The sequence below is a fragment of the Spermophilus citellus genome (genome assembly GCF_964194105.1).
Source record: "Spermophilus citellus genome assembly, chromosome: 4".
NCBI classification, from domain to species: Eukaryota; Metazoa; Chordata; class Mammalia; order Rodentia; family Sciuridae; genus Spermophilus; species Spermophilus citellus.
The window spans coordinates 24,138,163-24,165,002 of NC_138185.1; the positions used below are offsets into that span (position 1 = coordinate 24,138,163).

At 42.9% G+C, this 26,840-nt stretch overlaps 1 protein-coding gene across 1 annotated transcript in view; it reads right to left on the minus strand.

The window, feature by feature from the left end:
- Positions 1 to 10,745: 10,745 nt before the first annotated feature.
- Positions 10,746 to 26,840, minus strand: part of RALY (RALY heterogeneous nuclear ribonucleoprotein) — an 84,347-nt gene continuing 68,252 nt past the window's right edge. The window contains exons 3-9 of the mRNA XM_081289944.1: positions 19,270 to 19,534; positions 17,645 to 17,717; positions 15,282 to 15,448; positions 14,483 to 14,596; positions 13,949 to 14,268; positions 12,406 to 12,454; positions 10,746 to 11,113 (exon numbers count right to left, since the gene is read on the minus strand). Of these exons, the coding sequence (XP_081146070.1) occupies positions 12,410 to 12,454; positions 13,949 to 14,268; positions 14,483 to 14,596; positions 15,282 to 15,448; positions 17,645 to 17,717; positions 19,270 to 19,525 (975 nt within the window). The 5' untranslated portion in view covers positions 19,526 to 19,534 and the 3' untranslated portion in view covers positions 10,746 to 11,113; positions 12,406 to 12,409. The remainder of the gene's footprint in view (positions 11,114 to 12,405; positions 12,455 to 13,948; positions 14,269 to 14,482; positions 14,597 to 15,281; positions 15,449 to 17,644; positions 17,718 to 19,269; positions 19,535 to 26,840) is intronic.

A 26,840-nucleotide genomic window follows, 5' to 3' on the forward strand; every position in this document is an offset into this window, starting at 1 on the left:
TTTGTCTTGTAACTGGCACATTAGTTGGGTATCTGTGTTGGCAAGGAAGTGGTGTGGTATATGCAGTAGAGAACTCTTCTGAGTCTAAATGGTGGTGCTAGAGGAAGCTTCTCCCCTCCATCCCTCATTTAGTGTTCTGGGTCTCAAAAAGGCCAACCACAAAAGCTTTTCTATTTTCTGTAATAAAGTAACTTTTAAATGGGACCATGAGAAACCAAGATATGCTGCTGCTGATGTGATGTTTCTGGGGTACCTCCAGTTCTGCCTCCTGAGGACTTAGCTCGAAGGGTTTCTCTGTTGATGCACAGGGAGAAGGCTATCTCATGGGTCTCTGCTGTGATCTTCCTTGCCCCAATCTGCTAAGGATAAGGCATACACAGTACTCAATTTCTTATTGCCAGGCTATTCCTACTAAGTGGCCAGGAGCAGTTACTTGACCCTGAGTGTCTCGACCATGCTGTATTGAATCACTGTGACCCCTAATTTAAAGTATAGGCCAAGTGTTGTCAAAGTACCTTGGCTGTGTAGTGGTAGAGGGAGGCCTCCCCTCCCTCAACCAAGTAGGTCCTGGGGGAACCACACACTGGTTGAGCTGTCATCACTGCCATGATGAACCCAACTATTGTTTATGATCCCATTTTCCTTTTTTTGTATCTATACCCACACAATTCCCAATGTTGGATATTACTACGTGAATAAAGCAAGGATCAGTGCCTCTTGTATAATTAGCGCTCCTTTGCTTTTGTGTGTATGTATGTGTGTTCATTTCTTTAGTGGGACCTCTTAAGGGAAGGTATGGGATGTTAGAGTTTGGTGACAGGTTCATAAACAGTAATGATTTAAACTTCTGTTTTTAAACCTCATTCTCAAAACAGATTCTCATGATTGATTCTGCCCCTTTAAGATATTCCAGTTGACATACTGTTTGGTTAAAATTGAATTGACTATATGCCAAAAATGATAGGTTGCCCTAGACTGCTCATACACAGTAGCATCAGCCTACTTCTACTTCTTAACACCCTGAGCTCAGTTGGAAGGAACCTTGCCATGAAATGAAGAAAACAAAGGCAATTGAGGGTTTGTTATCAAGAGCTATGTTTGAGACCAGACCATCATTTACAATTCAAATTATATTAAAAACAGTGTTAAGAACTGTTCCTAATTAGGCAGACCAAAAAAGGAAAAGGGGTTCCATGGTAAAAAACAGCTTGAGAATAAATAGGTTTCATAATTTCCTAAGGAAACTTCAGTGTGCTGATACACATTTTTATCTGCATATAAACATGAAGTCATAGTTCTACTCTTTGAAAAATCCTGTTAATTCCATATCCTTCACCCCCACCTACAGAAAAGCTTAAAGCTTTGTAAGGGTATCCACCAGGTTCTCTTTACACTTCAGGTCCCAGCCTCCTGTGGACAAGATACTGCCCACCCACTGGCCCACCATGAAGTTAAGCTTTGAGAGCAAGCTTAACTTATATATACCCAGCGTTAAGAGAAGAACAGTACCAAAAAAGCTATAGATGGCTGGGGCTGGGGCCAGGGAGGGCCCAGTGGCAGAGCACTTGCCTAGCATGTGAGGTACTGGATTAGATCCTCAGCACCACAGAAAAATAAATCATTATTAAATACTTGAGTGTATTTCTTTAAAAGAAGTATAAGATATACAGACAGCCACTCTGCCTTCCCCTGCCAAATCTCTTGGAGGGTGAGTGTTCTGCAGAAAAAATGCTGGGCGAATAACCTGGAAGACATGCTACTAGGTAGCATCTGAGGCCCCTGCTCTGTACCTAGACTCTCTATCCAGCTCCCTTGCTCTGTCAGGGCTAAGATTTCACATTTGTGGAGAACATTTCAATTTTGTAACATATATATATATATATATATATGTATATATATATATTTTTTTTTTTTTTTGACTGTTGGGGGCCCTGTGCATGCTAGGCAAGCTCTTTACCAAAACTGAGCTATATCCCCAGCCCTGTAATTCATTTCTAGAAGTTAGGCTTTGTAGCAGTCCTACCACCTTACAACCTTTTAGTGTCCAGATCTTCTTTCCCAAGTTAGTACAGTCTTCATAATTTTTAAGACTGAATTATAGTCCATTTTATGCCATAGTTTATTAAATAAATACTTTAATGGTAGGTGCTTGCTAATTCTTTTTTTTTTTAATATAGTTTACTCTTAGATCATTTATTTTTCAGTTTACTTTTTTGTGTGTGGTGTTGGGGATTGAACCAAGGACCTTGTGCATGTGAGGCAAGCACTCTGCCAACTGAGCTATATGCCCAGTCTTGCTAATTCTTTTTTTTTTTTTTTAAATGTTTATTTTTTTTAGTTCTTGGCGGACACAACATCTTTGTTGGTATGTGGTGCTGAGGATCGAACCTGGGCCGCACGTATGCCAGGCGAGCGCGCTACCGCTTGAGCCACATCCCCAGCCCTTGCTAATTCTTAATAATGCTATAAGTATGTGTTTTGGAGAGTCCAGAATGGCAGTCCTCTTCAGCCATTGATTATATCTTGTATTCTCATCCTATAAAATGGGAAATGCCTATCTCTAAGTCACAAGTGAGACAGTATATGTAGAGTGCTTAACTAAACCTAGGCCTGCCTGGCACATATAACTACTTTCCTTCTTTGAACATTTTACTTAGGCTGAATTCCCAGGGTTGAATTTCAGGGTCAGAGAATGAGACTTAAGTGGCTGGTAGCACTTGTAACCATATCCCTTTTCCCAAAGGGTGGTACCAGTTGGCCCTGCCAAGTGTGTGCTTTTCACACTAAATCTTGGGGACTGTAGACACTGCTTCTGTTTTATGGTGAGAATGGGATTATTTGGCTTTCTGTTAAAGAAAGACTAATCTTGGGATGGTTGCCTGTCTCAGGGTTCCAAATGAACTCTCCACCCTTGGACACCAAACTCTTGCAAGGATTTGCAACAAAGGCTTAGTGCTTGCACATTAATGGATATATTCTTCAGAGAATAAAGGACCAAATACCCAATTTGGGCCTTTGTAACTGTCCTTTCAAATGTTCCTTGGATGATAACGTAAGATACTCCAGAAACTGTAAAACTCACTGCTCCTTCATTTAAAGTTGGCTTACTTTATGAATACATTTGAAGCCATTGGAGGACCAGCTGTTTTAAGGGAAAAATGGATATTCATATTAAATGACAACTTCTTTTGGTACCAAGGAGTGAACCTACATCCCTGGCCCTTTATATTTTTTGAGACAGGGTCTAAGTTGCTGAGGCTGGCTTTGAACTTGGTGATCCTCCTGCCTCGTCCTCCTCAGGTGACATGAGTTTAGATAATTATTCAACTTCCCAACCTATTACATGGGTTAAGTATCTCTATCCCTGGGGGACTGTTGTGAAGAGACATAATGTGATATATGTAAAGAACTTAGCAGAGCACCCAGGGAATGCTTACACACACACACACACACACACGCACTCTCTCTATCTCCCTCCCTCCCTCTCCTAAAAAGCCAAGGAGTATAATTAAGAAGCAGCTGTGGCTGTAGCTCAGTGGCAGAGCACTTGCCTAGTACCTGTGAGAAACTGGGTTTGATCCACAGCACCACATAAAATAAAGGTTTAAAAATAACACACAAAAGCAGATGTTGGACATATCAGATAACAGACTCCTGGAGGTTTTCATAACCAGGGGAGACTGAGCATTGTCCCAAGCCTGGCCTTCATCCTCCACCAAAACCTATAGCCAAGGCCTAGGTGGAAGCTATGCTATAGAACTGGTGACTAAAAATTTTCAATAAGAATTTCAGCAGCCTGACAAACTTTGAGAAACATGTAAAGATGGAAGGAAAGAACCCAGACCACCCACTTTCTGATGATGGACCTGGGTTTCCTGAGCTGGGGAAGGTCTCTAGAGGAGGAAAAATGCAGAAGAGCAATGGGTTGGTCTGAGACTCAGAGTGATGATCCTTGAGCAGCAGCTTAAAGTGAGCAGACATTTCCCAGGTAAGGCATGTCTCTGGTGCCGCCCTCTGCTGCCTCATACTAATGAGAACAGCCACATCTGTATCATTCACTTTGCTGGCTGAGGTGGGTACTGATAACCTATGACTGAATTCAAAAGGATCTGCTGTGGCAATTAATTCTTTTGGGAACCTGAAGTGGGGGAAATTAATTCCTTGTGGGAAATAAAAGGGAAAGAGGATAAATTAGGGCATGGTGGACTATATGTAATCTATGAAGCAACAGAAGTTTGAAGGAACTTGGCCAGGTATTAAGAGCAAATGCCAGACTGGTGGCCCACCACGGGGCCCCAACTCTTGACCTGAGGTAACCAGTGGGGGCTCCATTCCTTGCCACCAAAACTACCTAGAGCATGAAGCACTTGGATGTATTGTGAGGCTGAAGTGGATGGTCTCCATGGAGGCAGGAAAGGGGTGGTGAGAAGGAGGCCAGAGCAAGGAGGAGCACACACCTCACATTCAGGAATTGGGATTTTTGTCCTGATGATGAGTCAGGCAGTAAAAGCTTTTACACAGGGAATGGGCATGTTTCAGTAATAACGTGATCTGGAGATCCTGTGAAGAAACCTGAAGGAGGCTGCTTGGTAACTCCCAAGACCCCTTTCAGAACATAGCTGAAGAGGTACTGCTGACTCCATTGTCTCCTATCTTCCTCATGGAGCACTGAAGGTCTAAGTCAATCCCTCTTGGGCCAGATTCTGCTTTTTGAATTGGGTGTTGCATTCCTTTTGCCATCTGAGGTACCTGGATTAGCCTGCATAGTGAGAGAGGTCTTCACTTTTGGTTTGTGGTAGTTAAATCAATGGCAAAAATTAGTCTTAAAGATAATCAGCAGTGATGGCCATATTGCAGGAGGTATGAGCAACTTCTCAGAATCTGCAGATATGTGGATTCTATCCCTCTTCCTTTTTTATACACTGAGCTGGGAAAAGTCGTTGGTTAAATTGGCTGAGGGGTTCTAGAGCCAAAGCCAGTTTCTGGCAGTTGAGCACTTAAAAGCCACTAGGTCACTTGCCACCAACACATCCTAACTCCATGGCTTGACACATCCTAACTGGCTTAGGCTTTTATCTCTGAGACATCTAAGATCCAAAATAAAAGTGGTACCTAATTGCTAACCATCTGAGTACTCCTGCTTTCCAGTTAATGTCCATTTTCACATGTGTTAGGTGTAGGTATTTGGCCCTAGAAGGTACAAATGCTTGCAAAACTGGCAAATCTTACTAGAGTCATTTTATTTTATTTATTTATTTTTATGTGGTGCTGAGGATTGAACCCAGGGCCTTGTATGTGCTAGGTGAATGCTCTACCACTGAGCTACCCCCTCAACCCCTCAATTTTTTTTTGCCACTTTGAGAAGACTTTTACCAAAGACCATATGAAAAGCTTAAGCTACTAAAAACTACCAACTTTTTTGCTTTATTACCCCGAAGATGAAGAAAGCTAGGTAAAGTACAAAATCCTCAGATCCAGCAGGCATAGAAAATATTCCCTTTGCCCTATTTGAAAATGAGCTGCACCCTTAAGTCAATAATCTAATTAAGAAATGAGCTAAATTAATAGGACTATTTTGAAACACTTTCAAATTTAGGATTGTCTAGCTAATTTTGTTCAGAGTGATGATAAACAAGTGATTAAAGAACTGGCTCTCTGAAGGAGGGAACAATATTAAAATAGGCAAATGAAGAATCCTGGCCTGGGACTATAGCTCAGCAGTCCAGCATTTGCCTTAAGGTCCTGGGTTCCATCCCCAGCATGTGCGCACGTACACTCACGTGTACACACATATGCACACACACACATGCTTTAGTCTGTTTCTGTGTTATCAGTGTTGTCCATATCCACAAGATAGACTTCTACCAAAATACATGAAACAACTATTTAACTGACTTAAGGAAAAGTTAAAACACTTAATAATTAATCGGACGTTTTGTGTGTGTGTATACACATGTATACATGTATGAGGCTATAGGTTCAGTCCAGACGCAGACAAGCAGAATGAGAATGAGGTGCTTGATGGACGTTAGTTGAGAGAAAAGAGTAAAACGGAAACATGTTGACTTAACCTTTTGTTTTTTTAAGTCTCTCTCCTCTGTGATATTTTTGATATTTGCCTGACATGTTGTTGAGCTGAGAATGTGAAGAGCAGCTGCTATATTCCGTGTGGGAACCATCTTGCTTTGAGATTATGTTTTTGCTTTTAAGGCCCTGAGGTCTGGACAGGTGGCCATGGTGAAATTTGGAGACAAGAATGTTTCTATGGCACCTGGACTGCCAGCCTCAAGAGTGGGGCCAGGCTCAGCAAGGTCCCATCTGTTTTCTTAGTCCTGCCTCCTGGGCTAAGCCAGGAGGGTTGGAGCCTTCAGGCACTGTGTTCATAGCTACCTAGCCTCTGTATCTGGTGTGTGAGCCAATGCTCCAGATGGGCATTGCCCTTAGTAACTGCCCTATGTTCCATGTAGGTGCTCAGAATATGCTTTGGTTAGAACAAAAAATAGTAATAAAGACAATGGCTAGTTTTGTTTTCCAAAGCATTTCAAATAGAGTAAAACAGGTAAATGTAAATGGCATAAACTCTCCAGTTTCTTTTTTTCTTTTCTTTTTGGTCAGGGTAGTGGTGGTAATTTGAAACCTTAAAAGGAAATTAAGTTCTGGGTCATTTCTCAATAAAATTAAAACACTGAAACATCAATTGTTAAGCATAAGTTTAAAATTTGTATTTTTGGCATGTGGTTTTTATATAGTACAAAGAAGCTAAATATATTTGGGTCTTTTAGTAAATGTGTCCCATTCCATATTTTTAAAATGTTAGGACTGAGCACCTTTTTTCTAGAAATTATGAAAATTCTAGAGAATACTGATTCATAATTTGCTAAGGACTTAAATTCTAATGGGTGGTAACTAAAAATACGGTGGGAAACAACTCCATATACCAGGCCGTTAACACATGAAGATTATAGACCATGAAGATGCTTTTCAGGGGGAAAAAAAGAGTGGTTCTTCCAGTATGAGAGAAGAAAAGTATGGGAAAAATGACTAGTGGTTGAAGGAAACTCTGGAAGTTCTGTCTGTGGAAGATCAGTCTTGTAAAAGAAATTTTATGTAAGATCCAGTTGGCTAAGTTAGAAGGAAATTACAAGTTTTTGCAAAAATTAGGCATTAATATAAAAGTACACAGATGCAAAACTATGCTAACAAGATTTTCTTAAGGTGTAGATCTACTCTTAAGAATTACAAGTTTTTCTTTACTTTTTAGATAACTGACCTACTATTCTATGAGAACTTATTGTGCTTTGTGCCCTTGAAATCTTTTGTCACTTTGATTTCACTATGATTCTTTGATCCTATTTAATCCCTGTGATGTTTTTGACAAACTTCCCCACATCAAATTCTAAAACTACACCTTTTTGAACTTGAACTACTTTGGGATTTCCAGAGGGAAAGTACAATAGAGATGAATTAGGCTTACTTTGATTTGCTAAATCATATAGGCAGCATTGTCGAATAAAAAATGATCTTTACCTTTTTCAGATGTATGGATTTGTAATGTGTGCTCCGAAAATTGTATGATTCCTAGAAATCTGATGTGTCTTGGTATGTCCTATTAGTCATGATTCTAGTTATGTTAAATTACTATATACTACAGAGATAAACTTTAACCAGATCATGAGTCATGGATACCTTAAGTTTTGTTGTTCATAGTTAAATTGAAGTGCTATGTCTTTGTCAAGGAGTTCATGAAAAGGATGAAAAGAACTCTAACAAGCACAGATTTCTAACTTTGGATCTGGTAAGAACTCACAAGTTTTGATGGGTTTATAAAACTGCTGACTACAATCAAACAGTATAATTAAACAAGACTGATGAACTGATGAAAAATAATTATAGGTTTTTACTTTTTAACATTGCTTTTTGTAGTTCACTTTCCAGATTTATGGAAAGTTTCTTTCAAACTATAGTTTACTATAATTTCATAAAATATGCTTTTGTAAATGAAAATTCACTTTTTCTCCTTATCTGACCCCTCCAGAATCTGGAAGCTATATTTGAGTATACTTATTTATATGGCAATATGGTTATTTGCATAACTTCAAAAAATAATTTTTATAACAGGATACAATTGAAAATACTGGTTGTCACTAGGATGCCATATTTAAGAATATCCATAGAAACCCTGCCCTCAAGGGTTCCCAGCTTTATAACAAGTGAGTAAAAATCATCACATCCTGGGAGGCCCAAAACCCTCAAGATTACAGGTTAAGGGGCTGGGTTTGTGGCTCAGCAGTAGAGCACTCACCTAGCGCATGCGAGGCGCTGGGTTCAATCCTCAGCACCACATAAAAATAAATAAAAATAAAAGGTATTGTGTCCAGCTACAACTGTGTGTGTTTATTTTTTTAAAGATATTTTTAAAAGATTACAGGGTATTATAAGTCTGAAGTCTGCTTTGGTTTGGCTTTCTAGTCTCAAGGTGTTTTAAAAGTCCAATCTGAAGTTTCTTGTCAAATTTCCAACCAAACTAATTTAAAAAGAGCCGTGGTTATTCTGGCTATTCTTATGCATATATATATCAGACCTACTGTCTATTATGCATATAATAGACCTATTGTGCAAACAAATTGATCTTAATGTGATTACTTAGAAAAAAAACTGGGGTGATTATAGACAGAAAAATGTTTCAGAAAAAAAAAATACAGTACACTTACTAATGATTGTAGCCCTGTTCATTGGTTTTGGAGTTTTTTTTTTGTTGTTGTTGTTGTTTTGTAGCTGTACATGGACAGCATGCCTTTATTTTATTTGTTTATTTTTATGTGGTGCTGAGGATCAAACCCAGTACCACAAGCATGCTAGGCAAGAGCTCTGCCACTGAGCTACAGCCCTAGACCGGCTTTTAAGTTTTTATGATTAGCATAGACTGCACTAGTTTCTGGATTCATCTAGTTTTCTATAATATCTGGCTATAACTCTCCAATTAAGAACAAAAACTGCTCAGTTCCTTAAGCCCTATAAACTGAAGCTGGACAACTCAATATACATTTCAAGAGATTAGTCTCGTGCCTTTTGTGCAGGCCATTTCAGGTAAGCTGAACTGGCACTGGGTGAAGGCACCTGAAGCTACGCTTTGAACCCCCAAGTGCCTAGTGGGCCACATCTAAAATGCCTGATCACAGCCAGGGATATTAAACTGCACACCAGATGAGAAAATGATTTCACACTGTGAGCAACTTCTCCAGAGCTCATGGAACAAGAATCCCTACCATAAGACTGTGACCCCACCCTCTTAATTTTTCTTTGCTGATGCTTACCTCTCTAGCTTTGCAGTATGCCAAGAATTTCCCACTAAGTAATTTCTGTGGGTGACCTGATGGAGTGTTGGATCTGTCACGTCAAACCCAGATCTTTATAGTCCTAAGAGATCCTTTAGTCCACCTCTCATATGGACCAGGTTAAGTTTAGCAACATCCATAGTGCAACCACCTGTTCAAAACTATACTATGGTCTTATAATTTTATAGGGTTAGCATGCCCTGCTTTAATTTATCCCATTTTTTTTTTCTTTTCTAATTGGTGCTTAGATAGAAGCATAGGCAGGCATCTTACCACTAAGCTACACCCCCAGCCCTAACCCACTGCTGGGATGCTAGATGATAGTACCTAGCTGAACAGGGAAGGGATCAGTTGCTGACACTTCTCATTCCATATAGATAAATACATTGGGTACTGCAAAAATGAATGAACAGACTCTACTTTGTTGAAACAGATTTCTCATCTGTCTCTGATCTATTCGATGTAGCTGGTTTGGTTTATGGAGACTGGCTAAGGAACATAATTCCAAACTCTTGATATTATTCTCTAGTCATAATAGTAGTCATCCTGGTTGTAGCTTCCCAAAGAGTTTTAACTGCATACAGTCATCTGATGAATTTCAATGGTCTCTTTTGGGCTGGAATGGTGAAAACAAAAGAAATGCCTGACTATGAGGACCCTATAACCTATGAGGATGTACTGAGATCAGAAGCCCAAAATAATGGTGACTTAAGCAACAAGAATACCCTAAAGGTTTGGTACACTCTCACCTAAGGGAGAGCCTGACCAAAAGAGGGGAAACAACTTTGAAATGACCAGTCCACCTTTGGTTCTTTGTTTTTGCTTTCTTCACAGGCTTTCTCTGTCCATGTAACCAACTCTGTTTATGGAAACATTCTATTTTATGGAATGAATTATTGCCTAATTTGAAATCAAAATAAAGCCAATTAAGATTATTGGAAAAAAACACTATGATGGGTGGTGGGAAATTGCTCAGGAGAGAAGCTGGAGATTGGGAGGCTAGTGAGAAGGCAAAGTCCAAGTGAAAAAACCATGATATGCTAAGGCAGGATAGAGAAGGCAAAGTTGGTAGTAGATTCTAGAATCATTTTAGAGCTGGGAAAGACCAGATAATGAGAAACTGAGGAAAAGATGAGGCCATGATGTACTACTGGGTAGCAAATGGGTCACAATTACTTGGCACTTTAGCTAGCAGAGAGTACTCCTGGGTACTAGCACATCCAACCCTCTCCAGCAGCCCTACTGGCCATTCATATCACGATTTTAATTGAGGACAGTAAGGCCCAGATGAATCAGTATTAGACACCCTAGACAATGTTCCCTGGGAGGGTATAAGTGAAGAAGAGTGAATCAGACCCTTTCTAGTGAGCAGAAGGGCCAGGATACTGTGATGAGAAAACACAAACCATCCCATCTTACAATAGGTTTGGATCCAATCTCTTTATTATCAGGGTCCCCCTCCTTGTACCACCCACCCCTCCAAAACTATAGAAAAACCCCAAGCCTGGGCTTGTCCTAGGGAGAGAAGGCAGAGTGTAGGGAACCCCCTTTGCTCTGCCACCTAGCCTGGGCAGTGCAGACAGGGAAGGTGCATGGGGAATGGGTAGACTGGTAACTCCACCTGCAGAGGATGTGACACTGGTTGGGATGTGGGGGGAGAAGTGCCTGCTGCCAGCTTTCCTCTGGCACCCACTACAGGTTGGCATCCATGGGTGGGTGCCCAGCTTGAGGTCTGGGACAGTGATGCCCTTCTGCTGGTGGCCGCTGCTCCTGTCAGGCTGAGAAAGAGACAAAGAAGACACCAAGGCTGAGAGGAAGGGACCCTAGTACTCTTGATCACAGGGGTAGGGAAAACGAACGGGTGGAATGATATCTGCAGACCAAGAGATACCTGCACTTTGGTTCTGACCTCATTTAATTTTCTGGCCATATAGTTATATGGGCAAGTCCTACCCACTCTCTGTGCTTCCATTTCCTTATCTAACCTGTGAAATAGCTTCACAAGGCAAAATTTAGCCTCCTTTTAAACAAGTTATGGAATTCCAAGAAGAAAGGCTGCACATGAGGCCTTTTCTAAGCTTAACTGTTCTGGAAGTCCTTGTGGTGGAAGTATCCTAAAACATGAATGTGTTATCTATCAAGACACCTCCCTGGGAGCATTAGAGTTTGAGGTCTCCCTTTACCCTAAGCCTGTCTTATTCTGAACATGGCCCCTTAAGAAATGTGTCAGATAGCTGGATGTGACCTAGTTTTCCTGTAGGATAAGGCAGAGCAGGGCAGTGGATAGTGGTCAGCGAGCAGGCTTTAAAGTTACATCCACTGGGTTCCAAGCTAAAATACATCAATTACTATCTTGGGATCTTATAAGATATGTAGTATCTGCCTGCACCCTTCAGTAACTAAGTTTCCACATTTCAACCCTGCAGGGCCAAAAATGTAATCAGACAAAGCAGGTGCACCTACTGTCCCACAGGGCATTCCCCCCACACACAACAAGATCAAGCCTAAGCCCCTAAATCTAGCACATAGGATGCTTCACAGTCATCACCCTATGATGATGAACAGTGTTCTTTCCCTACTATGTAGAACTGAACTGCAACATGAGAGAGTCCCTTGGCTTCATCACACTCCAAGGACTGTCACAGTGCTGCACCTCTGCTAAGGCTATTCCCTTGGAGTGGAATGCTTCTCCCTTAATCAGGAGCAGGCTCAGCTACACATTGTTTCTTCCTCCAGCTAGAATTCCCTCCATTGTCATCCTGCTCATACTGGGTGGCAATTAATCTAGTCTGTATCTTCCTCCACCAGACTAGAAGTTCCTCAAGGGTGGAGACAGGCAACATGGCTCAGAGTGTGCTGAGGGAACCCTTGCTGAATGGGTGTGGCTATGCATGATATCCTGCTTCCTCAGCCTGCCAAGCTCCCACCACAGAGTGGTATGGCAAGATGCTGGATGTGAAGGGGCTTTCATTCCTCAACATAGTGCTACCCTTCTAGGCCAGCTCCAGGGAAAAGGCATGTCCTCCACTTCACTGTTCCCCTCCCTCTCCCACCTTCACGGTCCCCATACCTGCTTACTGCAAGGCCCCATCCTCCGCATCTGTGTCCTGGCTGTGCTCCTGATAGGGAGAAGGCAAGCAGAGACCACATATTACTGACGGCAAGATCTGAGTTCTGCCCTGATTCTACCTATCCATAAGGTCCTGGGGCCCAGAGCACATTTGGAGAATAGTCAGAAAGGAGGAGAGGCAGCCAAGGGGAATGACTATGGAACCAGCCAATAAGGCTGATGATTCTGGAAGGACAATATGAGAGCCCCTCAGGAAAAAAAAGAAACCAGTCATGGGAGCTGTAGAAGTGGCAGGGGGCAACTTCTCTGCATAGAAAGACCTTGGACTAGAGCGAGCCGAGAGCTTTGAAGATTGGTGGGACCTCATCTTTGAAGGCATCTAAATTTTCATTAGGACCCTTAAGGAGACTACTAAGCCCAAGAAAATAAGATGAAGTATCAGGCTACATTCAAAGAAAAACAAGTCAGGCATGAGGAGGAGCTCTTGACTGTTATGGTCACGAGCCCATCTGTCCTCATACAACAGCCCAGCAGTGATAAAAAGAAGCTCCAGACCCAGTGAGTAAGTTTGGCCTCCAAGCAGGGCCCGGTGGCGCACACCTGTAATCCAAGCGGGTTGGGAGGCTGAGGCAAAAGGATTATGGATTCATGGCAAGCCCCAGCAAGAGCAAGTTGCTAAGCAACTCAGTAGAGACCCTGTCTCTAAATAAAATACAAAATAGGGCTGGGGGTGCGGCTCAATGGTCAAGTATCCCTGAGTTCAATTCCTAATACAAAAAAAAAGTTTGGGCTCCAAGCCTGGCTTTTACTCCTTATTAACTCCAAGGCCCTGAGGAAGTTACCTGACCCCTCTGAGCCACAGTTTCCTCAAAGGTAAAACAGGGGAACAGTAATACTTTGTAAAGTACAGAATTGTTGTTAAGAGTAATCAAGTTAGAAAGTATGGACTACAGGGTGTGGTGCTTAATGAGCAATCATTAAGTTAATGAGCAACAAGTATATAGCAGGTATCTTATATCCTCTGAATCTGATCTACCCTCCCACTCAATGTAAGATCCTTGTCAATGGCTCCCTAGCCTGAATATTTCCAGTGTAGATAGGAACTAACTCCCTTATGAGACAGCCTGTTTTATGCTCAAGCAGCAAAGGCTTATGGAAAATCCTCATGTGGAACTGATACCCAGCTCCCTGTGGCTTCCCCAGGCAACCCTAGTAATGCTCTCTCTCTGGAATTCTGAAGGCCATGTATGTGCCCCTTGAGCCAAATTCTCCCTTTCTCTAACCCACAAGGAGAATGAAGGCCAGAATAGGCTTTAGGCTTAGCTGAAATATGCCTCTGTCCTTAGCAGAACTTAGGACTGACAGTTGAAACAGATAATTGCCTCTGGCTCATTCTTTCGTCCTCCCCAAAGGACTAGAACCTCCTAGGAAGAAGAGGAGGGTCAACCAGCTCAGAGGTTCCCCATCCCCATTGCCCTTCTGCCACCAGGAGTGCAAGTTCAGTCCCAGCCCCTCCCAGCCATGCCCCTGTCCAAGACCTCACCAATTCTTCCTCACTGTGTGTCAGCAGGCCCTCCTCGTCGCCATCATCTCGAGTCTGGATTTCTCCCTGAGGCGTGCCTGCCTCAGAAACTGCATCCTCTTGGGGGGCTGGTGGCCGGCTGCTGTTGCCACTATTGCCACTGCTACTGCTGCTGCCGCCAATGCCGCTGCCACCAATGCCGCTGCCACCAATGCCGCTGCCACCGCTGCCGCCAATGCCGCTGCCACCGCTGCCGCCGCCGCCGCCGCCGCCGCCGCCACCGCCACCACCACCACCACCACCACCACTGCTGCTGCTGCTGTCATTCTTCTTCTTGCCATCTTGGGGGTTAAGGGTAGAGGAAGAAGGACTAAAATTCAGCCTGCAAGAAATGCCTCTGCATAGTAGGTCCAGGTGGACTAGGACCTGCAGGGGGTATGGGAAAGGAGGCCACCCCAGCCTCTCCTCCCTCCACCCCCCCGGGTGCACTATATTCCTCATGCTTTGTCCTGTGCACCTGGTCACTGAGCTGGGTGAGAAACCTCAGAGACTGACCTGGGTTGGCCTTTTGCTCCTCAGCAATTTGCTCCAAGCGGCCCAAAAGGGCATCGATGTTGGACTTGATCTGCGTCAGCTCTGTCTTGATGGTCTGCAGCTCACTGCTCTTTACTAGGAGTGGAAGGTGGACAGGGCTGTCACCTGGGGGCTTGACCCTAACAAAACCCCAGCCCCATTCTATCAGCTAGGAAGGTAATTCCTTTTTTGGTTCTTTTCCTGCCCAGGAAAAAGGCCTCTTCCTGAGGCTGACTACAGGCTATCCCTAGAGTGATCAGCCCACATTTCTCATCCTGGCTGTCTTCCCCTCAGACCTTTTAATTTGAAAGGGACTGGGGATGAACAGGAATGCAAGTCTGTGGTATGCTCCTGTGCACCTGAGCAAAAACATGTCCCCTTGTTGTGTTAGATGATGGAGCCTGTCTTTCAAGGTGTGAAAGCAGAGTCTTTTGCTATCAGATTTCCTGGGTGCCTGATTACAGTAAGTAAATATCAAGAGTGAATGTGAAATAATAAGCCTGTGTACACCTGTCCTTGTTTTTACTAGCAGAAAAAACACCATCTCCTCACTGAGCTCCATGCCACAGCACTAGACTCTCTGTGCCCAACCCAAGCCCCCTTCTTAATTGTTAACCTTTTCTCTGAGAAATGCATGAAAATACTCACTTTGTTGTGTTAGAGCAGCAGAACTGTGGGAGATTTGTTCCTTTATCTATTTTCCAATGTAAAAAAATGTGATTCTATTATTTTGCTAATGATAAATATATAAAATATCTAGGAAGAAAATTTAGTTACTCACACTTGATCTTGGCTGAGCCAGTGGTGATGGCTGTAGAACGAGCAAAGAGCTTGACAGGTATGGTAGTTTTGACACGACGGACCAAAGGTACTGTGACCCGGGGTCGCTTCACAGGGACTGCCCTGGGTACTGGCACAGGTGACAGGCGGCCACGGTAGTCAAAAAGCCTGTGAGGGCAAACAGGACAGAGGCTGCAGCATATAGCCTGAGACTATCAGGAGTGGCTGGTGAGAGTCTGGGAGGCCTGTGCTACACACCTCTACTGCTCCCAACAAGCCCTGGGGTAAAGAGAAGGGCTTTCTGGTCCTTGACATTTGCTGGGATCCTCACTGTAACTACCTGTCCTGCCAGCCAGGCCAAGTTAGGGTGAAGAAGCAGCAGGTGAAAATGTTCATATCCCACCCCAAAAAGGAAAAAACAGCTCCAGAAACAAGCCTTCCCTAGAGTACTCTGACACCCAGATCTCCCCTACTACATGACCTGGCTTCTCCTCAGTCAACTGCCACCCCAACCTCTAGTCAAAGCTTATAAATCTCAAAGCAGCACAAATCCCCAGTGGGGACAGAAAGGCATGGAAGTGAGGGCTTGAGAGCTTTCCTAGCCTCAGTTTTTCCACCTGCCTAGAGGGGAAGGCTATACAAATTTGGTGTCTGTCCAAGTCTGCTGTGAGGGTACAGGATAAAGAGAACCTGGTTAAAAACACATATTAGAAAGTGTTATAGGCAAAAGCCAGGATAGGAGTCCCCCAGCTCAAGACTCAGACATGAGGCTAGACTCATAAGTTCTTTTCTGTTTCTGGGCCTCTATAATATCTTTCTTGCTCCATTTCAGAGATAGGGAGACCAGGGTCTCAACAGCATATCAAATATGGACAGTTCAATCAGATGCTAGGGCCCTAGACTATGCTGTTCCCACAAGCACCATCATCTGGCCCTTTCTAGGAGGGCTTCTTTTCCTGCCCACCAGGCAGAAACAGTAGGATGGGTAGGAGTCTTTCCTACAACATCTACTAACACTGTTGTGTAGTAAACACAAATAGCCTTGGTCCAGGGTACTCTTTGGTATTATTTTCCTAAAGACAGCCATGATACTTACCATCATTAGGCAATTCAATACCCCATTCCTTAGCACTCCTTTGTTTAGGGAATATCTGCCCTGGGGATAGTGATGGCTGGAAATGAAGAATCTATGGAAATGGACCCACTTCTGAACCCTGCATGTCTACCCCCAAGGGGAGGGGGCGGCTCTGGCCTCGGTCAGAATCACTGAACCACAGAATCCCCAAACTAGAAGGACCCTAAGAGATCACTTGGCACAGCCCATTTCACAGACTGGGAAGATTTGCCCCAAATCCCATAATCCATTCAGTGGCAGAGCTGGAATTAGCACCTAAGCCTTCTGACTTATAGGTTACGGCACTTTATAACACCACAGTGTAACCTGAAATTGCTCACAAATGGAAAAAAACAAGGCTCAGAGGGGTTGTGTTCTTCCTGGGCTGCCTGAGGTCAGCAAATTGGAGACAGGGAGGGAAGCAAGGAAGAAAAGAGATTGGGCTACACTTTACCATAACTTCTATTCAAATGTGGCTGGTGCCACTGAAGTGGGAGCCTACAGCTTCAAAGCTGGAGTTTGGGTAGGCTTGGAGTAAAAGGTGGGTGGGCCACAGGGGACTAAATTTCAGACCTCCAGATGGGTCCTATCCTCTTGGCTATAAATATAAGACCAAAAGACTCAGACTAAGCTCTGGATTTCCTTCTGGCTGGTTAGGCACCTCATAGAGGTAGAGACTAAAAAGCAAATTACAAGGGCTACAACTCCCTGCAACTGGCCTATACTATGTTTGTATTCCAACTAGTTATATTTTTATGTCCCTTGGTTTTACAGTCCCTTCAAGTCACACTGCAGGACTAGGAGGAGGAAAAGCAATCACAGTGTGACCCAGTGTGATGTGACGGTGGGAGCTCTGGCCTGGGCACCTGAAGAATTGGACCCTAGTCCCAGTTCTACCACTGATTTGTGGAGTAACTTTGGGAAAATGCCTGTCCACACTTCTGGACTTTGGTGGGGCTGTACCAGCAATCTTTCAGGACACTTCCAACTTGGTTTTATGCCTGGGCACGCCCCTCCCCTGCTCACCTGTCGTAGAAGTCGTCCCAGTAGTAATCATAGCCAAAGCTGTAGCCACTGGGGAAACAAAGGGGAGAGGGCCAGAACTTAGGAATGGCCACTCAGCCTACTCTTCACAGGCCCTCATCTCCAAATGTCTCCCAAGCTCTAGGTTCAGCATTCCATCTCTATCAGCATCTGCTCCCTCTTTGGAAAGAGGGACCCACCCCATCCAGATAGACAGAGTGCCCCACCTGTATATGGCAGATGCTGCTCTCTTTAGCCCTTTGGGTCTATTGGGCTTAGGTTCTCCAGCCATGTTGATGTCTGTGAAAAAGGAGAAGGCAAGGTCAAAATATTGGCTTAATAGCAGTGTACCCATATATGTACATACACAGGTATTCATGTGGTTATATGATGTTTACAATGTACTGAGGCATCTAACAAAAGTCTTCACATATTTAGTCCTCAAACTAGGTGCATATTAGATGCATATTTGTATCATATGAATATGCCTGTTTACATATTCATATACATTTCAGACACACATTCATATTCACAAATCACATGTACATCATACACGTGCATTCTCAAGTATAGTTACATAAACATATAAATCAGGTATATGGAAACACAGACAAATCCTAACATACATTCACATATCTAAGAAAGTCACACAGATAAAATGTGCCCTCTCAAGTACACACAGACTTGACCCCAATATCATACATGTAACTGCTCATATGCAAAGGAGCCAATGCATATTCTCATGAACATCCCATCAAATATCTTTATGGTTAGAACAGTGCATAATACATAAGAACTCAACAAATATTTGGTAAATGAATATATGCATAAGTGCTTACATATTCAAGTATATTTTCACACACACACTAGGACCTATACATACAAAGGTATGTGTCCACATATTCTCCACATGTTCAATTACATCTGTATACTTAGTATTCATGAACACAATGGGATATATATGAATATACACACACACACACACACACACACACACACTATATATATATATTTTCCTTCTCATACACACATATATAAATAGAAGTATGTACACACACATTAGATACTCCAAGATAGACTATCAGCATGGTTATATTATCACATGTATGTAGTACCAAGGCTAAGGGGACCTGCCCCACTTTGATTTTTTGTTTCGATCCCTCCTCTTGGCTTTCAAAGTTCTAGTCTGAGTCATCTACAGATCAAAATAATAGACTATGCTAGTCCAATATGTCCCCTTCTTTGGAGAATATGCATTTTTATTGGAATCATAAAGTTTGTTATTGAGAATATAGCTCAGTTGGCAGAGTGCTTGCCTTGCATGCACAAGGCCCTGGGTTCAATCCCCAACACCACCACCAAAAAAAAAAAAAAAAAAAAGCCTCATTTGTAGTAGGGATAATAGTTTAAAAATAAAGCCATTAAAAAAAAAAGAAGCACCAAGAAAGCAGGGACAGGGCTGGGGATGTGGCTCAAGCGGTAGCGCGCTCGCCTGGCATGCGTGCGGCCCGGGTTCGATCCTCAGCACCACATACAAACAAAGATGTGTCCGCCGAAAACTAAAAAATAAATATTAAAAAAAAAAAAAGAAAGAAAGAAAGCAGGAACAGGATATAAGTGGTTTTCCAGAGGCTTCTAAAATTCTTTCCTGTGGGCATCAATTGTATAATTACTTCATTTATAACTTAAATATAACTTATAACTACTTAAATATAATTTATAACTATTGAATTATAAAACCTCAGAGCAATGAAAGTGTGGTAGGGGATGGGAAAGAGGACAAAGGGGAGGCGAAAGACAGTAACTACTCTGGAGTTATAAACTGAGCCCTGTGCAGAGAGGCTTAACTTACCCAGGGTCTGCCCAGCCAGCACCCTCCCATTCTCTCCCAGCACAGCTGCCCGGGCATGGCGCTCATTGGCATACTGGACAAAGGCATAGCCCTTGTGCACCGAACAGCCGGCCACACGGCCATACTTGGAGAAGATGGTCTCCACATCAGACTTCTTCACCACAGCTGTGTTGAGGTTTCCAATGAAGACCCGAGAGTTGATGGACTTGGGGTCATTCTTGTTGGTTACATTGCTTGTCTGGATTTTCAAGGACATGATGGCAACCTGGAGAGAGAGAAAGAGACCAACTATGAGACTGAGTCCCAGGGCTGGGCTCAAGGGCTGCTTATGGACACATCCAGACTAAACTGGACTGCTCCTTGCCTTCCTACACAGTTCCACCCCTATTGCATCCAGCCTCCCTGTTTCTGTTATCTTGTTTTCTTGTTATATTACCAAGAATTACCATACACTGGCTGCTGATCTTATGATGGGTGCTTTAAAATGTTCCCTCATTTGGTACTCACCTAAGTAGAACCACAATATTGTACATGGGAGGAACCTAACCTTCAGAAGTCATCATGCACTTCAGTAGGGCTGAGATTGACAAGTATACCTGATGCAAATTCTTTTAAGCCCACACCTTGTTTAATACTCATCTCAAATGTAACCCCTTTTGGAATCTAAAGATGTTCCACAAGTTTCTCCCCTCCGTTCCTTCAATGTAAAAACCATAGCAAAGAGGTAATTATAAATAATATTTTCTCTAGAACAATATCATATGCTCACTCTGATCCAGACATGGACGTAGTGACGATGATGACAACTTTACCATAAATGGAGATGCTGCTGAGATCATTAACTTGACAATAACAGGTGCTCAAACCCAGATCGGTTGGCCCATTAAGCTCATTTCTGTCAGCTTCATCACTTTGTTTCCCAGAGTAAAGGCAATTCAAATACCATAGTAAAATGGCATATTTACCTAAAACTGTTTTAAATATTGATACTTTTTTAATTCAAATTGTGTTCCATTTGGCTTAGAGATAAGTTTGTAAATATTTTCTAGATTTTGGCATGTCTTTTACCCCAAAGGGTCATTCAGCATGGGCTCCAGGGAGAAGAGGAGGAGGTTCAATTTCAGCAGGAAAAGCCTAGAGTTAAGCCTTGGCATTTGACTTCCTGGACCCATCTTCTGTTCACTGGCACGAGTAGTTTCAACTTATTCTCAATCTCTCCTAAGGCCATTTCAGAAGGTGTTAGAGCACCCACGTAGAATGTGTAAAAATTCTCGTCAGCCTACCAGCCTATTACCTAATATTTTGGGCAGAGAGGAGGGGTTTTCTTTTCAATGAATTAGAAAAGAATGTAAGCTGGGAAAATATGTTTATCTTGTATCCTACTCCAGTAAGAGACCCCTTATTTCTCCTAAATGCTCCCCGCCTAGAAATTAGCATGTTCTGACCAGCAGGTGGCTCTGTTTACAAGAAAATCTAACAGAATTTCATTCTGAGGAAGAAATATGCCCAGTGGTAGGTTTGCTATTGCAAACTCAAATGAATACACTGGGGTTGGGGTGCACCATTCTTAAGCAAGGGACAGGGACGATGGAGATGAGGTGAGGCAGTGCCATCACTGCTACTGATATAAAGGAGCTAGTGCCAGTTTTGGAACTGACATGGAAAAGACAGAATCTTGTTTCTCAGTGTACTTTTACATCCAATCATCAACATTCATAAAGCAATGAGGGAGAGGGAGAGAGAGACATGATAGTACAGAGATCTGTTGATGACTGCTGACTGCCATTGACCTGGCAAGGATATAATGGCTGTGGGTTTCCTCAGACCTCTGCCAGAACTCTCTAACATCACTGAGCAGGAAGCATCTGCTGCACACCCGTGTTAGGTACTATGGAGGGTTCAGTACTTACACATTCACTGTTGAGCAATCTTTCAGGTTTGGTCCCTACTCAGTCTTTTCTCTTACACCTGGGGTTTGGGCAATGTACATAAAAGAACTCTGCAAGCTGTTAAGTCCTTTATAAGATCTAGTAAATATTCTGACTACAGGTACTTTATTCTAATGCTGCTACTTGTGGGCTCATTCTTGATTAGGAGATCAAGGTCAGATAGGAGCACATTCTCTATCTTGCACATGTGGCTGCTCTAGGTGAGAAATTTGCAGGGCCAAGGAGAAATGCCCACCTGGAGCATGCTGTAGGTACCCAACCCCTGAGTCTCCCATTTAAACAGCCCTCATTTTTAAAGGCAAAAACCCTTGGAGGGCAGGCTATGCTGCTGCTAAATAGACTCCCTAAGCCCGAAAGTATAGATTTATCTGGAATTGTAGAAAAACATGTCCATGAGGCATCTCAAATGAGAGATGGAGCTGGGAGTAGAAAATAAAAAGGAGGTGGGCCCAATACTGGGTCTCCCTGTCAGGTTTAGTGCAGAATTCCTAAGGGTCCAATAAGTTTAAATCCATATATGACTTCTAGGTAGTTATAAATATAAATATCAGTTTGTAAGAGGCAGAGACTTGACAGAGCATGGAGACAGCAAGTACTCAATTAATACTAGGGAGGAAGAAGGGTTTGTTGTGGCACGCTTTAAATGGTTAGGACCACTGGGGCAGGGGTCCCAGGCACATTCTTCCTCTGACTCAAATACCCACCTCTACAAAACCAAGCCCCCCCAACTTGATACACTCCCCTAATTCTTCCTATGTTTAGAGGTGGGTTTAGACCCTAAAATAATATTGATATCCTATTGAGCAAAAGCTGCTTAACTTTTGTAAGCTATTTCCCACCCTATGAGCCGATCTCTTGTCACAGAGATTAACTGTGTAATTGAGAGTAAGGTGTGTGGAACAATGGAGGCCCTCTGCTTAGAAATGAGAAAAGACAGATGGATGACAAAATTTTTCTTGGTATTAGTAGGGAAGGAAGGGAGGAAGGGAAAAACCAGATTTGTTCCTAGAGATTTTTATAATGTCAGATAAAGAGAGACTTAGCGAGCATGGAGTTCTTATGCCCTCACTCTGAAGAACAGAAGGAAAGGTACTTGGCCAGGATACCACAGCTAGTGAGTAGCAAGGACAAGAGTATCCTGAGGGGTCCTGATTCCAAGTCTAGGGTTCTTATATTCCATTTTTCCTTTTAGGCTAGTTAGAGAGAGCCCCCAGGATAGTGAGGAGATTGAAAAAGGCATAGCATCTCAAAAAACTGCTGAAAAAAACTAGGGGCCACCAGCCAGGTACATGTCCTTACCCTTACTGCTGAAGAAACAACTGCTGCATAAAAGTTGGAGCCTAAAGCTAATTAAAACCCACCAGGGGCAAAGATTTTGAAATGCAATTTACAACTCAAAAAGGAAGGGCTGGCTTTTCCAGGCTAGTAAGAACATAAGAAATTTGGCAAAAACTAATCATTTTTCCCAATTGAAACATTTGAGATGGAAACTATGTTTCAGAAGTCAGGAGCCAAGCCTCAACATGTAGAAAGGTGACAGTTTTACAAAGGTAGAAAAGCCCCAAAAGGCACCTCTACCACTAAACTTTGAGTAAATGAGACCTGGAGGAGCCATCACAGTAAAAAGAACGTCTAATTCCAAGTGCCAGTGCTGTGTCAGAGACTTTACACATCTCACCTCATTTAATCCTCACAACAGCTTCTGAGGAGGTGTTTTAGATAACTCAACACTCAAGAGAGGTAGCTAGCTGATTAACAGAACAAAGCCAGAACTGGAACTCAGGTCTGTTTTTTGACAAGATATACAAGGGCAAAATTGCATATGCATAGACACTCATTTGGGTACTAATTTCAATGGTTACAATACTTACCCTGAGTTAGTTCTTCCCCATTTCTACAATTCCTTATATTTGCACAAGATTTTCATAAACAAAGCCAGTTTATGTCTACTATAGTCTGAATATGCACACCTCCTTCCTCAAGTTCTTTGTTGAAACCTAATCCCCAATGTGATAATATACAGGAGCCAGGGCCTGGCAAGTTTAATGAGATTAATAGATGTTCTGTCATCCCTGGCTGCCTGGTAACCAGGAACCTCTGGACCAAGGAAGCTCTGGACATTGATCTGCTAACTGCTTGGCTTTCTCCAGAAATAGGCTTCCCATCATTCATTGATGGGTGATTTTTTCCCTCTAAATCACCCAGGTGTCCTCAGGGTTATCTAAGGGAAAAAGAATGGGGTCTTTGGGGAGAGAGGTGATTAGGTCATGAGGGCCAAGTCCCTTACAAAAGAGGCCCCAGAGTGATGCCTTGCCTTTTCCACCATGTGAGAACAGAGTGAAAAGACAGCTATTCCTAAACTGGTATGCAGGGCTTCACCAGACAGTAAATTTGCTGGTGCCTTAATATTGGACTTCTCAGTCTCTAGAACCATGAGAAATAAATTTCTGTTGTTTATAAACACACAATTGTGTTATAGCAGCATAAAAGGACTAGGACAATACCCTTGACATTATTAGTCCTATTTTTTGGATTAAAAAAAAGAAGCAGCAGCAGCTGATGATCAGCAAATTTAAGTGACTTACTTAAAGGTCAACCGCCTAGTGAGAGTAGCTAGGTGATTTGTCTAACTCTCTACCGGCCACTGTTTCAATAGATGTCTAAGCCTCTGTCTCTGTTATGTCTCTCCTGTGCTTTCCATTCCTCCCTTCAGATCAAACACAGGCTTTAAACACTGCCCAGCACTGGACTCCCTCCCACAATGCTGATCCCAAAGGAGGAACTGTTGCTCTTGGCCTCCAGGGTTGTTTAGAACCTCTCTCTTAGTCTTTTTTTTTTTTTTTAATTTTTAATATTTATTTTTTAGTTCTCGGCAGACACAACATCTTTGTTGGTATGTGGTGCTGAGGACCGAACCCGGGCCGCACGCATGCCAGGCGAGCGCACTACCGCTTGAGCCACGTCCCCAGCCCCTCTCTCTTAGTCTTACTTGACACTCTAGCTTTGTTCTCTTGCAAGGAGATGAGAGTCACAGAAGCCTGTGGCCAGTCCTCTGCCCTCAGATAACCCAAGGGACATTTGATTAGTTTTGAAGGAAAACAGATATCAGTAATGGGAAGCCTATTTCTGGAGAAAGCCAAGTAATTTTACAGATCAGTGTCCAGGCCCTCCTTGGTTCACAAATTCCTGGTTACCAGGCAGCCAGAGATGACATAACATCTATTAATCTCATTAAACTTGCCAGTCCCCTACTCATTAGCATTGCCCAAATGATCATCACTGGCCAAAAAGGACTAATTTTCTCAGGAGTGCTCTTTGGCTCCTGAAACCCCAGCTCCCAGCTTGCCACACACAGAGGGTTCCTGAATAAGTAGAAATGTAAAGGGTGCAGGCTACAGTCCTAGAAGTCTTGGCTCTGCTGTTCTAAGTTATGTGACCTCATATCATGTAACTTCTCTGGGTCTTATTGTCATTATTCTAAAGAACAGACATCACCTTTTCTCCCCAATTACCTTTCTTACCTGATGCAAGAATCAAACAGGCTAATCAATGTGAAAGTGCTAATGCATCTGCAAAACACTACAAACGGATATAAGATCATACCTATTCCTATTATTGCCCAATTCCTATCCCCTTCACTCATTCAATAAGCATTCCTTAAAGTGTTCTCCTCTGTGCTGGCCCTATGGAGATCCTGGGAAACAGTGCTTATAGGCTTTGCGCACTAGTTAAGAAGCCCTTTCTTCAGGAACCTGTTTTTTGACTGTTTCCTAATAAAGGAAAATTACACAAAAAATAGCAAAAACAGCACAGGCTCTGGAGTCAGATACAACTGATTTCCAAATCCAGACCTACCACTTAAAAGCTGTCACCCTGGCCATGTCTCCTAACCTGGGCAGCCTCAGATACCCCAACTGCATAAAAGAAATTATACCAATCCCCCAGTGTCTAAGATGAATTCTCACAGGGTATTGACAAAGGGAGAGGCTATGCCAGGCAGGAGGAACTGCAGAAACAATGTACAAAATGTGTCCCTTTCTTTTTTTGACCCCCTATTCACCTCCTTTCTCCTGAAAGAGAACACAGAGGTAGAGGGCTGGAAAAAGAATACAAAAATGCCATCATTGTTATTTCCCATTTCTTTGAGAGATACATACTTATTCTTTTCTTAAGGGAGTACAAAAAGGTAGCACACAATCTAATATGCAACAACTTTACACCAGGTACCTGTTGGAAGCTTTAGAAATATAATTCTTCATAATCCAGATCATATCCTAATGAGATAAATAGTGTCACCTTCATTCTAGAGATAAAGAAACTAAGGCTCAGAGAAAGCTCAAATAGTTTATCCACATTCACATTAAGTGGCATGATTAGGATCAAAAGACCCAACTTTTCTGATTTTAAAGCCTGTGTTCTTCCTGTTCCACAAAATGCTTCCAATGCCACCCCCACTCCCATACCCTCCAACCAAGAAGAATGGTTCCTGGCTTTGCAGATGTGCCACATGACCTTGGGTTTTAGACCCTATGCCTACAAAAGGTCCTTTGAGGGCTGAATGAATAAACATAATAAGAGTACTTACTATTTGTACTAAGCCTTTTGCTATGACACAGGTGATGATATGTGCTATGACCATTCACATGAGGAAAGTAAGGCTTGGTGCTTAGTCCTACTCAAACCAGGAAATGGCAGAGCTGAGACAAATCTGTTTTGAGTCCAGAACTGATCATTTTAACCTTGGCCCAAAAATGGCTTCAATGCTAGGCAAGCCCTGTACCTGCAGGCTTTAGGCACAGACTCATAGGGCCTTGCTGAGGGTACACTCTCAAATCCAAGAGCCAATCAGCATGTGCTGTGAGCCTAGGGATGGCTCACTCCCCCTTCCCAAGCCCTACTGGCCTGGCTCCTCACAGTGATAATGTGGCAAGATTAGTCACTGCTTGCTGTTGGTTGATTATAGCTATTCTTTTCTGTAAATGAAGTTTAAAAGTCATCAAAGGGTTTGTCAGCTGTGACTTATGAGCCTCTTTCCCACAGGGAAGTCAGGCAATGACAAATGCCCCTCTCATGCTGCCATCCATTATAAGTCGGAAGGTGCCATGTTCCAATTACTGGAGACCCCGACGCAGCTCATGGAAAACCCTGCTCCAGGCTGCGGCCATTACTCAGGCCTGGCAGGGATACCAGCAGGGCTGCCCTAGACCTAGGCCCCGCTGAATAGGAATAGAATAAGAGCACTTTCCTGACTCTGAACAAGCTCTTCTACCTCTTGTGTTATCCCTGGTGGTTTTCCCTAGATATATTTCACAGCACCATGTGGGCTGTCTCAAGACTGCCTGAGACAGACATGAGGAAATAAGATGCTGCCAGGTGGATTATGTGGGAAATATGATGCTCCAGAGGGAGGGCAGAGGATGAAGTATCAAGGATGTTCAGAGAAAGCAGACACTGAAAGAACCACCAGAGATCCTCTAATGGCATCAATGGTTTCAGAGCTCAATACCCATTATATGCCAGGCTCTGTTAACTCAGATGCTATATAACTGAAGATGAATAAAATATAGTTCCTGTCACAGAAGGTAGATGAGAAAATTAAGGTCCAGATAAAGGGACTTGCTC